General features: G+C 31.0%; 1 protein-coding gene across 9 annotated transcripts in view; it reads left to right on the top strand.

Annotated features, from left to right (window-relative positions):
- Nucleotides 1–15162, top strand: part of Ankrd12 (ankyrin repeat domain 12) — a 153320-nt gene that overhangs the window by 62559 nt on the left and 75599 nt on the right. For all 9 annotated transcript variants that reach the window (XM_058583464.1, XM_046457786.2, XM_046457785.2 and 6 more), the window contains 4 exons: nt 1258–1404; nt 3722–3922; nt 5042–5184; nt 9954–10101. In XM_058583464.1, coding sequence (XP_058439447.1) covers nt 1258–1404; nt 3722–3922; nt 5042–5184; nt 9954–10101 — 639 coding nt within the window. The remainder of the gene's footprint in view (nt 1–1257; nt 1405–3721; nt 3923–5041; nt 5185–9953; nt 10102–15162) is intronic.

The following is a 15162-nucleotide window of genomic DNA, read 5'->3' as shown; positions in this document are numbered from 1 at the left end:
TCTTCCACTCATTTTTGAATTTGTTTACTTCTAGCTGCACTTTACATGTACTCCTAAACCACCGCAATATCAAATATTTATATATGACTTTCCAAGAAATAGATGCCTTGACAGTAGTCAGAACTCAGTATTCACTTGCACAAAGCAACTGCATTCACTTCCAGAGGATTTCTAAAGAAAAGACATTTGTATGTTTATACCCATGGAATCTAGTTCAGTCTGAATTCCCTGGCACTTAGGGAGAATGCTGGCTGCATTGCCAAAGGATTTCCAAAAACGAAATCTGATATCAGACCTTGTGATAGATGGAGTCTCTTTGAAAAGGGCCTCAGAAATTTTTGAATCTTTGTAAGATTTTTTTTTTTCATTAACGCACAGGCACACAGAGTCCTTAATTTGTACCTTTTTAACTTTGATTAATATCATCCCATGTTCCACTGTCCTGTACTCAAAGGAATTTATTTGGTGCTTTTATTCCATTAACTGCTGAGTGATTAGAATTGTCTTACTTAGTTTCTTGGCAGGTTGTACAAATCATTACTGGAATTAGGAAAGTAATTTGAAGAAGCATTGATATGTATGTTTAGCAGTAATAAGAATAAAATGGTAGTTAAGAAAAATTTCAAAGATATCATATACAAGTTAGCACTCTATCTGCAGAGTCAACTTATCATAGATTGAAAATATTTTTTAAAAATTGCTCTATACAAAAGCATGTACAGACTTTCCCCCCATTATTCTCTAAACAATACAGTATAACTTCATAGTGCTTACATTACTTTAGATATTATAAGTTATCTGGAGCTAATTTAAAGAATATGGGAGGATTAGCACAGATTGTATGTAAATACTACACCATTCATGTCAAGGACCTGAGCACTAGATTTTAGTATCTGCAGGAGTTCCTGGAACCATACCTTTGCAGATACTAAGGGATGACTATAGTAAGGAATGTTTGAAGTGTTTTTGAAGTTATTAAATTTTAGCAGAACTAATCACTAAAATACAAATCTTAAAAATAATAAAAATTTCAAGTGCCTAGAAGCAATAAAACAAGAATATAATTTTTCCAAAGCATTTAGCAAAAATTTTCTCATATAATTAAAGGCCAGTGCTCTTTTCTCTGGCTACTACCAGTTTATATATTATAAATGATTCTCATACATATTTATAGCAGCTGTCAAAAAAGTTGTCTTATGTTTTGCTTTGGAGTACTTTTTTTTTTTCTTCAAATTCTTACATATTTAATAATTTCAGAGAAAGAAGGTCCAGAAAAGAAGAAAACAAAAAAGGAAGCTGGAAATAAGAAATCCACACCAGTTAGCATTCTTTTTGGTTATCCACTCTCTGAACGAAAGCAGATGGCACTTCTTATGCAGATGACAGCAAGAGACAACAGTCCAGGTGATACCTAACATCATTAAGTTAATTTGTAGTATAATCTAGTATATGTATGTTTGTACCTATGGAATCTAGTTCAGTCTGAATTCCCTGGCACTTAGGGAGAATGCTGGCTGCATTGTGTTGACAGTTACTTTTAACTATTTTTAATTTTTATTCTTTCTTGAATTTAATCAGAATTACTTATAACATCAGTTTGTAATGTTATAATTTATCTGTGTGAAAGTTCATGATATGAATCCTCCCCTAGAATAGAAAGTGTATAAGAGCAGGGATTCTTTCCCTCATTTTTCATAAGTGGATAATTGTTAAATAAAATGAGTCATTTAGAAATAGGTTAACAACATGGGAAGTTCATGGCAAAACTGTGCTTTTACCTTACTAATGATTTATCCCAATTTCGGTAAAAATGTTTTCTATGCTTCCAGTTCACTACTCCCCTGCTGTTTAAATTGGCAGTTTTATTATACATTGCTTCTCTCTGACTGAGACAGGAAGGTATCTGAAGAAAAAAAAATTTGGCTCTGAATTTAAGGCATCTTTATATAAGAATATATTGATGAAGAAATGTATTGAAAAAGAAAATTTTTCCAATGAACTTTTCTTATACTGACTCTTAGTGGGAGTAGGGATTGGGGGTAAGCACCTGGGGACATGATGGTTAAATTCTTAGTGTTTCTAAGTATCCTGATTTCAATCAAAGCATGAGCCTATCTAATATCTTTCACTCCTACAAATATTGTAGATCCTTGTGCTTTTTAAAATAGTGTATTTTTGGATTTTTCTCACCTTTTCTGCCAGTAACTTGGGTAGAAGAGTGGTCAAATTATTTGACACTGCTACAACTTTAAATGTTTCTGTAAAATGTTGAATTACAAAGACTTATTTTGTAAAAATGTCTTTTTACAACATGAACTTTTGTCTTCAGAATATTAAAGAATTAATACATTAAGACAAAGAGTAGAAGTCTTCTTTATCTCCAGTGACTCCCTTTGAGAGGCACTACTCTTCAGAGTCTCTTATCTATATTTCCAGGGAATTTTTAGGCATAAATATACATTTTTTGGTTGTTTTATTTTTTTTCCTAGGGTAAATACAATTACACAATAACATTGTTGTTCTATTGGCTCTTTTCATTTAAGGATAATTCCTTGTCATTTTTTATTATTAATATGTATATAACTGGAGTAGAAAGCTTGACATCAAGCTGTGTTACCAAACAGATGTACTTGGAGGTTAGGATTGATTATCCATTAATTTGGTCCTTTAGTTTTTAAGAAAATCAACAAAATAACTGTCTTAAAAATTTTACTATAAAGTGTATAATAAAATTTATTCATTTAGCAAAGTTTTCTTGAGTTACAGTATGTAGCAAGAAGTCTTTGAAACAGTTGAAAAAGATAGTTGATGAATAAGAGAGATGAAATTCTTACTCTTATGGGAGTATACATTCTAGAAATAAGTAGAAAACTGTTACTGAGACAACATACTTCAAAATCCAAACTGTAAAACTTTACTTTTTTATTGATATTGCTTTAGAACTCCATAATTATATCAGTTTGCAAGATTGATGATGGAAAATTATTTTCCAAGATTGTTTGTTCTTAGTGTATTAACTCTTTTAAATAGCTATAAATTTTCAGAATTAATTAATATTGTCATACCTTTAATTAAGAAAACATCATCCCATTCTCCCTGCCCTGTGGTTCTAAAAAGAGAGGAGAGTGGTGCCTTGGGCATCATCTAGTTTAACTTTCCTGATTTTGACATAAAAACTAGAATAGAAATCAAAAGTTGGGGATCAAAGCAAAGAATAACATCTATGGGATTTTTTCCATTTGCCCTTATTTCAGATCTTTAGCTTTATTTTCATACTAAGATCATCTCTAACTTAATTTGCACTCAACATCAGAACAAAACTGCAGTGCTTTTGAGTTAGAGATATGAACTTTGGCCTTCAATTTAATTTTATCTAGGTGTTAAATTAATAGTATAAAGTGCTCAGGAAACATACAGTTGTTTGCAGTTCATTGATTATTCATTAAACAGATACATTTAAGGTATATACTTGATACTTATTATTATCATTTTAAACCAGTTTTATAAGTTGACAGAATAAAATGTTTCTCATCAACTTGTGATCTTTGGTAATCCTAAAAGAAATTTTACTCTATGTATTTGTGTAAATTTATTAACGTATCATCCACGTCAAGTTTTGTGGTGTTAGAAAGTTCTAGCAATAGACACATTATCACTAAGAATCTTTTAGTAAATATATACAATATTTAGCCTAGAACCTTTGTGAACTTTTTTCTTATAGACTCCACACCAAACCATCCATCACAAACAGCAGCAGCCCAAAAGAAAACTCCCAGTTCTTCATCTCGACAAAAAGATAAAGTTAATAAAAGAAATGAGCGTGGTGAAACTCCTTTACACATGGCAGCTATTCGAGGAGATGTGAAACAAGTCAAAGAATTAATAAGTTTAGGAGCAAATGTGAATGTGAAAGATTTTGCAGGTAAGATTAAACTCAAGAATGATATTCAGGATCTAATATTGAAACAGATTCTTGTTCCAGTTTTATTTATATTTCTTTTGCAAAAGAGTTCTGAAAATATATTTTATTACAATAATTTTGCTGTATGTGCATAAAACCTTCTTCTCTGCTGTATTTTCTTGTCAATAATTACATTTTTGCATATTGAACTTAAATTTTAGTTGACATTACTGTATAATGGTTTTTAAATTTTGGTTCTATCCAAAGTAAATTTGAGTACATGATGTTTTCAAAGCAGTTAATTCATTAATAATTCTTGAGAAACTTTAACTTGAACATGAAGATTGTAAGAGAGTGGCATTATTTTAACTTTAATTATTCAAATAATACGCCAATGTATTTTTACTATGAAGAATTCAAATAATATAGAAATTCTTGTTAATTTCCCATCTTATACTACTCTGTTTCCCTTCTGCTTTTTTTTTCCAAAGAAATGGTATTAATAATTTGTAGGTTATTCTTTTACTATTTTCATGATCATATGTAAATATGAACATTTACTTATAAACTTTTTTAAAAAAAATATTATTATTCCACCTGTGGTTCTGCAGCCTGTCTGTAATTACAGGTATTTCTTTCAGTACATATAGGTAAATTTACTTCATTTTTAACAGCTTCATAATATTATCATTAGTGAACACTGTTGTAAAACCAACTTTGTGGGCTGGGGTTGTGACTCAGATATACAGTGCTGCCTAGCATGCGTGAGGCTCTGGGTTCTCCTCAGCACCACATTGTGTCCACCTATAACTAAAAAACAATACAAAAAAACAACTTTGTGTGTAGCTTGGAACTGTTTTAGTAGAATTGAAACTGTTGTTGTAACAAAGCAAATGCACATTAAAATGTTTGAAATAATGGCAGACTGCCCACCAAAATAATGCTCCTGTGTCAGTTTATACTACCATCAAGAGTCTGTTACTCAACTTGAAGATATTAACTTAAATATTAATGATCTAATAATTTAAAATTTTAATTTTGATATCCATAATCAGTAATGGTAGTAAATGTTTCTTATAAATTTGCATATATCTTGCATGTATCTTAAAATTGTATGTTAAATTAATATTCTAACTTTAGGTTGGACACCACTGCATGAAGCTTGCAATGTTGGATATTACGATGTTGCGAAGATACTTATAGCAGCTGGAGCAGATGTTAACACACAAGGATTAGATGATGACACTCCACTCCATGATTCTGCTAGTAGTGGGCACAGAGATGTAAGTATGAAAGAAGAAATCAATAATGTACATTTCCATCATAGATTTCAACCCAGGATAATTTAGCTTACTTCTTAGTTTTACGATCTTTTGTCCCTTTTTTTCCTAACTGCTACTTTATAGTCAGATTTAGCATTATCTTTTTTTATTTTGTTTTACTTAGTTACACATGAAAGTATAGTGATCTTGACATATATTTGAATCAGATGGGATGTAATTTCTCATTTTTCTGAGTATACAGGTTGCAGAATCACATTGGTCATGCAGTCACATATAGCATTATCTTTTAATCTTTGATTTGGTAATTGATTGTTAAAACAGTTTGGAAGAAATTTTATTTTAAGACATTGTAGTGTCAGATAACCAAATGTGGTTAAAGCACATTTTACTTATAATACTTTTACAAAATTGGACTATGTATCTTTGGGAAAGCATTTTTACCTTAGACAAATGGAATTCAGAGTGAAGAGAAGTATGAATTGAATTCCGACCTTACTAGTTTAGAAGCTTGTGATCTTGAACAAGTTATGTCTCTCCTCTATACTTCCATTTCATCTTAAAATCATATAATAAATAATACCTATCTAAGGGGAATTTGGTTAAGGAAAAGAAGACACTGCATGTAAGCACACCTTAAACTCTTAAAATATTGTAGAAATATCAGGGGGAAAATTAAAACTATACCTGAATTGTTACTTCAAATATACTCAAATATTTTAGAAACTAAAATTTAGATTAAAAATGCTATTTTCCTTATTTATAATTTTATAATATACTTTTCCATGTTACTCATTAAGTTCTATTAAAAGGAAAATGTAATCTTTATTATTTTCTCTAAACTGGTCTTGTTTACTTGGTCTTGTTGACCATTCTTTCCTCTCTGCTGCATCAACAATTGGTACATATCTATGTGATACCACTTTTTTCTTCCTCTTTACTTACCTATTGTCATGTTTTCTGTGCTAGTCTGTGAATATCATACATACAGGCATTTTGTGTTTTCTGTTACTGATCCTGGAAATGTTTGTTGCAAAAGAAATAATAAATTTGGCATGGATGCATGGATAGATAGGTGGATAGATAACTGAGGACAGGCAAAAGGGCAAAGGCTTAGTCCATAAGGCCTGACAAAATATAGGAGGCATTGCCCTTTCCTCTGACTTTATCAGAAGAGATGTGTTTTCTAGCTAATGCCATACTTTACCATTTTTTAAAAAATGCATTATTAATAGTTTCAAAAAATGAATAACTTTCCTTTAAATGTGGTATATAAAGGTTTCTTGATTTCCAAGTGTAATTTAAAAGAATTATGCCTTGTCACTAAGACATGTTTGTTCACATGAGTATAAGTTTCTAAATATGTACATAGCTGCAAAATATTTCTAGAAGCCGACCTTTTGGCTCATGTACTAAAATGGATTCAAACACTGTTTACAGTCTCTTTCTGAGCAAGATTGGCATGCTATTTTCAAAAGACCTTTGCTTTTCCTCCTACCAACAAGCCTAGGATAGTAGGAGTCCCAATTTGAGAGCTATTTTCTCTTTGTTGTTTTTACTTGAGTCTAAGGAAAAGAGAATTGAGATCTACCAAAAACTCTCAATTCTGCATACAGATATATTAGGTCTTATGAGCCTCTCCCTAAGGAATTGGATTTCTTTTATTCAGAGATAGCCATGACAACTTCAACTATCCATTAAAAATTCCTAATGTGGAAGAAGCAGAAACATAGCTTCTTTACAGCGAGGTCTAAATTATTTAGAATAAGAAAAGATTAACCTTGCTTCTGAGCAATGTATTCCTTGACCTGCTGTATAAGTGTATTATACCTCACAATACATAATTTTATACTAGTCTTAGTTCTAGTTGTTTGGTATCTATCATTTTTTGTCTTATCATTTTTACATACTTCTAGTTTGTTGCCTGTTACAAGTAACTTTAATTTGCCTTAAGTCCTTTTTAGAATAAATATCTGCATATGAGAATGATGTCTATAAAATATTGGCTATTAAAATTTTTGCATCATGCTTGAATCTTTACCTGACTCATCATCTTAGACATGTACTCTATATTTATTGATCGTTTCCTGGTGCATAGGACACAATGTCAGGATCCTTTTTTCTGGTTTCCCAACCTAGGGCTTTTTTCTAAGAAAATAAACCTTAAAATGGAAAACATTTCAGCTCATTAAAATGTTCACTACAGTGTTATTTATAATGATTAGAGTTTTTTTTAAACTTTATTTAACCTTCTCAAATGTCTTTCCTAAGTGAAATTTTAAAAGACACGGACCCACAATGACAAAGAGCAGAAGAAATGGAAAAGGAAGATTTTAAAAGGTGGAAATTAAGTATATATATATAATTGCAGTACAGGGTTTGACAGACTTTTTCTATAAAGGTTAAATCATAAATATTTTAAACTTTGCACCTCTTTTCTACTCTTCCTTTTTACTCTTTCCTCTTTTCTCTTTTAACAAAACTTTAAAAATATAAAGGCCATATTTTGTCTACCTCTGATATAGGAGAGATAAGAACATTGAAACCAAAGCCATTGTGGCACAGAATTGTAGAGAAACTGAAGCTCAGGAATTGATGGCATCATTTGCCTCTGGAATTCCTTGTTTGGACTGCAAATAATATAACTGAATCAATGTTTTGTTTGTTTTTTTTCTTCTATAGCCCCTCCCCAATCCTACATAGCCAGGTGATTTCACCTCTTGTAACTTGGTAGATGTTTCCAATATGGAGCTAAGGATCAGGAACAATTGTTCTTCAGTAGCAGCTTTGGAAAGCTAGTTGATGTTTTAAAAGGATAAACACTTGTAATTTAATAATCATAAACATGAATAAAATATTAGCATTTGGAGTCAAAAGTAAATTGTTATCTCTATACATTCTAACATTTCAAATTTTCTACAAAAATAGTCAAGAATATTTTTTCATTTAATTCATTGTGAATCTTCATTCTTAAATAATTTGAAATTCTAGATTTACAGTATCTTTTTAAATTATTATTTTAATGGTCAATGTAGTTAATACTCATCTGTTCATGTTATTTGTTTAAACAGTCTTTTAAATTATATATTTTCTAAGTATACAAAAACACCATTGTTAATTGTTGGGGATACAGAGAGTAATATATTTAAGACTTGATCCCAAGTGAAGCTTATAGTCTTATAATAAGGGGGGAAATATATATTAATAAATTTTAATGTAGGTTTGTGTCACATAGATCACATCAATGTCAGTGGAAGTAAAAGATCAAAACAAGAAGAGATGGGAAGGAGTCACAATTGATAATAGTTGGCTAACTCTGGTAAATGGGTAGATTTCACTAAGAATGGCAAGGTTAAAGGTACAAGTTTTAATAAACTTAATTTGAAACTTGTTGATTTGGGGCTTTTGTATTGAAATACACATATACTCAATTGGATATATCCAATGAACATTTGAATATTTGGGTTTAGCATTAAGAGAACAAGAGAATGAAAATGAGTGAATTGTATATTGATCACATTCTGTCAGAGTAGGTGAGAACACTAAAGAGGTGATATATATTAAAGTTTGAAAAAGTAGATCAGGGATAGGTACTTCATAGGACTGATGCAGGCAGGTAGAAGAGTGAAGAGCTATTTTAAAAAGAGAAGGCTGCAAAGATAAACATTTTTTTCAGGAACTTGATTTTTTGTTGTTGTATTTCTTTTTTTCTTTTCTTTCTTTCTTTCTTTTTTTTTTTTTTTTTTGGTAGTACTGAGTGTCTAATCCAGGCCCTTTTGCATGGCAGGCAGACTCTTTACCACTCAGCTACATGCCCAATTATTTTTTATTTTATTTTGAGACAGAATTTCCTAAGTTTCCCAGGCTGACCTCAAACTTGCCTTTCTGTTGCCTCAGATTCCCAAGCATCTAGGATTGGAAATATAGTTTTGAACACAGTTTTTTCTTTGTCTTTGTTTTATTTCTTCATTGACATTATTTTTTTTTTTTAAGGTAGAAAGAGACATGAACTGAAAAGATTGTCTTCTAGATAGAAGCCAAACTAAAAGGGTTTCAAAAATATTGAAAGGAAGAGTATACAAAGAGAAAAGAAAAGAAAAGAAATGATGACTAACCCGACAGATCCTGGTTTTATGATTCCTGAAGTTTATATACTTTGATGGGAAGAAGGGGTCCTTTTTGAAAAAAATTTAAAGAGTGAATACAAAATCAGATGTAAGGAATTGTAAGGTTCCCGTGAAAATGAAAGGCCTTAAAGTCTAAGCTTCATTAGTTCTAAGTAAATTGTGTGGGCATATGACAGATGAAATTCCTGGGAGATGAGGAAGAAAGGATGATTAGGGCACTTATAATATAGTATTAGCTTTAAAAAGAAGGGAACTAGATCCTTTGTGATTTCTACTTGAATTTCCACAATTCAAGTGGCTATGTTATTACTCATTGATTTTTCTGAACCTGAAATAGTACTTATTAATAGATATTCAAATTCTTATTGATTTTATGATAAAACAGGAAGAAAAGCAATGAAATTAAGCATTAAAAGGCCCCTGTTTAAACTTCAAGGCAGAAGTTTTTTTTAGTAGATGCCAGTCTTCACATGGAAGCAGGTGTCAGTGAAAATGGAACTGGAAGAGAATAATGATTTAGAATAGGATGCAAGTATTGGATGGAGAGTAGAATTAACACTGGGAAGAACATTGTGTTATCAAGAGAATGATCAAAACGATATCATCTATAAAGAGACTAAATCTTCCTACCACTTAATGTTGCAGATAGTGAAACTGTTGCTTCGTCATGGTGGAAACCCATTTCAAGCTAATAAACATGGGGAGCGCCCAGTGGATGTAGCAGAAACAGAGGAATTGGAGTTATTGCTAAAAAGAGAGGTGCCTTTGTCTGATGATGATGAAAGTTATACAGGTTGGTTTTAGATAATTTATATTCAACTGTTTAACTTTTGGTAGCTCATTCTGGATTGATTTTTTAATACATGAAATTTAAATACTGTAGAATAATGCTTGCTAGCTCTTATTAGAATCTTAGCTACCTAAAAATGATGTAGTCAGTAATCTAGGTTTTTGCTACACATACCTTGTATGAATGGCGTCATAGTGCTTTCCACCCCTTTTCTGTATTTTCTCCACAAAATTGCTGAGCTATTCCTTTATTATATTCAAGTATATTGTAGATCCTCTCCCCATGCATAGCTGCTCCTGTGACTTCTTTTCAGTCTATTCTGTATTATGCCCCTAAAAAGCAAATCCTCTCTTTTTCTGGCATTAATGAGTCATCTTCACTCTGGACATTGTTGTAGGGTAGGGGCAATTTCCTTATAAACGGTTTTTAAAAAGAAAGAGCCAAAAGAATATAACAATTTTTTTTGGTTATGTTGAAAAAGTCTGTGTATATAGATGGAAAAGGTTCAATCATATTTCAGACAAAAATCAATGAAAAAGAATTCTAAGCTGGACACTGAGGTGTACACTGCTAATCCTAGCAGCTCAGGAGGCTGAGACAGGAGAATGGAGAGTTCAAAGCCAGCATCAGCAAAAGCAAGGTACTAAGCAACTCAGTGAGACCCTGTTTCTGAATAAAATACAAAATAGGAATGTGGTTCAGTGGTCTAGTATCCCTGAGTTCAATCCCCAGTTCCAAAAAAAGAAAAAAATAGAGTTTTTTTCAATCTGTGGCCATATCCTCAAGAGCTTAAAGAATTCCTGTAAGCAATTAGATGTTACCTAATTGCATCTCAGAAATTTTGAGAGAGCAATAGACAGGCATCTACAGTTGGAAGCAGAGAAGTTCTAGTTTTTATTTTACATGATACAACTTTATTTTTCACCTGATAGGACAACCAAAAGAACCCACCTTCTGAATAATACATCTTTACTGCCTTGCTGAACAAAACTTAGTTGCAATTATACTCCAACTGATTAGGATATGGTGCCAAATTATGATAAATAGAATAAGGAATTTCAGAAATAAAAGATTCAGCAGTGAGCACTTACCACAAAAGAGATATTTAAATAATAGCTATAGATATCAAATTGACTATAAATGTGAGATCACATAAGAAAAATAAAAATAATTGAGTTTAAGTATCAAGTTAAAACCTTTGGGAAAAGACAACACTAAAGGTTTAGTAAAATTGTATTTCAAATATGAAAGGTTGTATAATGACATTCTATGGTAGTTGAATAAATATCAGTTACAAATGCTTTTGAAAATGCAAGAATTATCGTATTAACATTGGATAAGAATTGGATAAGTCAGAAACTAGTCCATGGTAGCAAGATGATAATTTTGTGGTAATAAAGGACATATAATTCAAAGCTGAGAATTATGTAAATATGTAAAACGTTAACTTAGAAATCTATGGTAAAATTGACAGAAATGTAGTCCTACTTTGAATCTGCAGCATTGTTTCCAGCATATTATGAATATCTCAAAATTGTAGACAGTGTGTACATAACTATTAATATGTATGTACAGAATGAGCCAAAATAGTGCTATATTTGGTAAAAGTTCGTAGCTATCATTAAACTTAAAAAGAAAGAAAATAAGTAACTTCAGGAAATCAGAGAGAAGAAAGAAAGGTAAAATATTAATAATGAGCAGAGTCCAATGGTGAAAAATAAATTTTCTAGGTATTGTTTCTAAGTATAATTTCTTTCTTAAAAAAACTTATTTTCTAATGTTTCTAAGTAGAATAGTGGAATGAAGTTTATTAAATAGTAGCTTATCTGACAAGATCAACTAAATCAATAAACAGCAGATCTAATCATTGGAAAATTTATAAACATAACTGAAGAATGATGGATAGAGCTCCAAAAGTGTGAAAGATGCTTTTAGACTTCAGCACAATAATATATGTAGAGCTTACCAAAACAATTAAAAGGACATATACACACAAATTCAGAGAACAGGGATACCAAGAGAAGCGGCTACAGGGGGAGACAGACAAAAGGAGAGAGAGGGGACAGGAGAAAGATTAGGCAGGTACAGAAAAAGTCAAGTTGTCTTGCAACTCTAACTCATTTTAACATATAAAATTATAAAGAACTGCTTGCTGCTTTTTCTAAGCCAGTGAAATGCTGATCTTTAACTATAAGACAGAATAGAAATATTCAAAACAGGCTCCACTATAACATAGTACCTAGCATACAGAAGTACTTAATAAAAACTGCCATATAAAATTGCTAAAGGCTTTTAAAAGAGTTTTCTGTCATTGGTGAACTTGCAGTGACTCTTATTGAGAGGACTCATACATTCTTATTGACTTTCTAGAAAATCATTTTTTATATGTATGAAAAATTCAGAAAGATGTAGCTGGAAATGCTGGCAGTATGTGTATAAAGCCATTATTATAGTAGTGCTTATACTAAAAATTTTAAATGAACTAAGTGCCCCTAAATGAGCAGAGAAATAATTTTAAAGCATATGTAACTTGTATAGCTGTTTAAAATTGTTTTTAATTATTTTAATAACATTATAAACTGGCTTCTTTATTGTGTATATTTCAAAATAAAAGGTAAACTACATTTAATTAAAAGAAAGTGCTATGGCCTTCTTAAATAAGTAAACTGCTTAGTGATATGGAGAAAATAGACCTCTAATTAAACTATTTATTAATTTAAATGTACTCATTTGAAATCACACACATATATTATTTGGAAGTACTGTTTTTGTTACTGCTCTAGTGTCTTATGAAGTGACCTTTAAAAAATTTTTTTAGTCGTGGATGAACACAATAACTTTATTCACATCCAGAATCTTATATATGTTGCACTTTCAAAATCTAGATATTATGCTAACATGAGAAAATTATCTCAAGTTATAATGACTCATTTAGCAAACACTCTTTATAGTCTTTATAAACCATTTTTTAAAAAAAACTCAGTATCATGAAAATATTTAAACACATAGCAAAATTCTAATAATGGTATAGTAAATACTTACATCCATCAACTAATTTTATAATTGTTAACTTTTGCTGCTTCCTTTATTACATTATTACATAATCACCAATTCTTCTTATTTTTTATGCATTTCATTATAAGTTACATACATCCCTAAGTACTTTAGCATACATTTCATTTGAGTTCAATGTTTGTTTATAATTTTTAGTAATATTTGCATTGTGAAACTTGCAACTCTTGACTGTAATATTCTGTGGATTTTCAGAAATGCGTTGAATTGCAGTCTAACCCCTTCAAGGTAACAAGATGCCTTCACACTCCAGAAAATTCCCTCATCCTCCTTTCCGAGTCAGTTCCCTCTCCTACAGTTGATCATTTTATACCCATCATGATAAAAATGGTTAGCAAAGAATCACTCATGACTTGAAAAATATAGGAGAAATTGTGAGCATATTAGCCTTTTCTCAACAAAAGAGAGGGAAGAAGAAAACAAACCAATCACGGTGTAGTAGAGAAATATAGCACACCTAGATTGTGTGATCAAAATTAACATCATCCCAGAAAGGAAAGATGTTCATAATGTACTTCCAGATATAATATCCTGAGAGGGTATATAATACCACTTTTTAGTTCATAGCTGATTATATATAATCATGATGAATGCTTGTTTTTTTTTTTAAACAGAGACAGGGTCATGATATGAAAGATTAGAAATGGCAGTGATAATGAGAAAGATTATTCTCATTATTCAGTAAAGACAATAAAATGTTTCAGACTATTTGAAGAGATGATAATAAAGGCAATACTTGCTATAAACTAGATCCTATACTAGATGGGGAAAATGATTATGAAGAATATTATCAGGTAGTTTAACAAGGAATATGGACAGGAGATTAGTGTTATAAGGTGGACAGCTGTATTGTGATGACATACAAGGACATCTTTATCTTAGCAAATACTTATTTCCTTAGTATAGTGCTGTGATGCATGCAATTACTATCATAAGCTTCAGAAAAATATATTTACATGTGCATGTGTAGATAACAAAAGAAAAAAAATCATAAAGCAAGAGAGTAAAAGATTAATAATATAGAAGTCCAGATAGATAATGGATATATAATGTTTAATATTTTTAATTTTTCTTTTTGTAAGTTTGTAATTGTTTCCAAATAAAATTTAAAATATATACATACACAAAAATTTCCTTGCTCTGTCAATTAAAAAGACTTAAGAACATTAAGACAATAGCAATAATCATTTCTAATTCTCAGATTATGATCTTAAAAACATTTTCTACTAAAAGAAGATGAAGACTTATTTAGAAAAGGATGATTCCAAACCAAGAGTAGGAAATATGTAAGATGAGATTAAAGCATCTTTTCATTCCAGATTTCAAGGAAGGAATCAAAGATTAATATGAAGTCTTGTCAGAAGGCCTTAAGAGATAACTTGGGGCCCTCGGGTTGTAGCTGAGTGGTAAAATGTTTGCCTGGCATGCATGAGGCCCTGGGTTCGATTCCCAACAATGCAAAACAAAAATAGGAGACAACTTGGAGCACTTTCCCACTGGTCAAAGATGGAATTTAAGCTCTGAAAAGGGTATTAATTACAAAGGTTTGGAACCCATCAAATATGGTTAAGTCCATGAGCTTATTATGATAACTTAAAAACAATCTGTCATCAGAAGACAATGAAGTATTTAACTCTAAAATTAAGTAATAAAGAGAAAAATAATTTTTCTTTCCTCTGTGAACTCCTGTCACTGGACTTCATTGAGGGCAAGGAAAAGTATTTTTATAAAATTAATTCAGTTAAAATAAGTGGGGAAAAATTAAAATATGAACATCTTACAACCCCCAGTTAATATATCTAAGCTTTAATTATCAGCAGTTGCTAACATTAAATAAAAAGTGAGAAAGCAAATAAGAAAACATGTGCCATGGATGAAAGAACACGTTAAACTCCCTCTGTGGCCTTGTCAAAGGGTGCAATCCTCAGTGTTTTCAGCTCTCAGAATCCAATTGCCAGTTTATAGGGAATGTGAAGGTGAGAGAGCATATTG

The sequence above is a fragment of the Marmota monax genome, unplaced genomic scaffold (genome assembly GCF_021218885.2).
Source record: "Marmota monax isolate L192 unplaced genomic scaffold, Marmota_monax_Labrador192_F-V1.1 WCK01_AAM20220418_F8-fsc00328, whole genome shotgun sequence".
NCBI lineage: Eukaryota > Metazoa > Chordata > Mammalia > Rodentia > Sciuridae > Marmota > Marmota monax.
The sequence above is the reverse complement of the archived record's forward strand: the minus strand, read 5'-3'. Positions and strand labels throughout refer to the sequence as shown.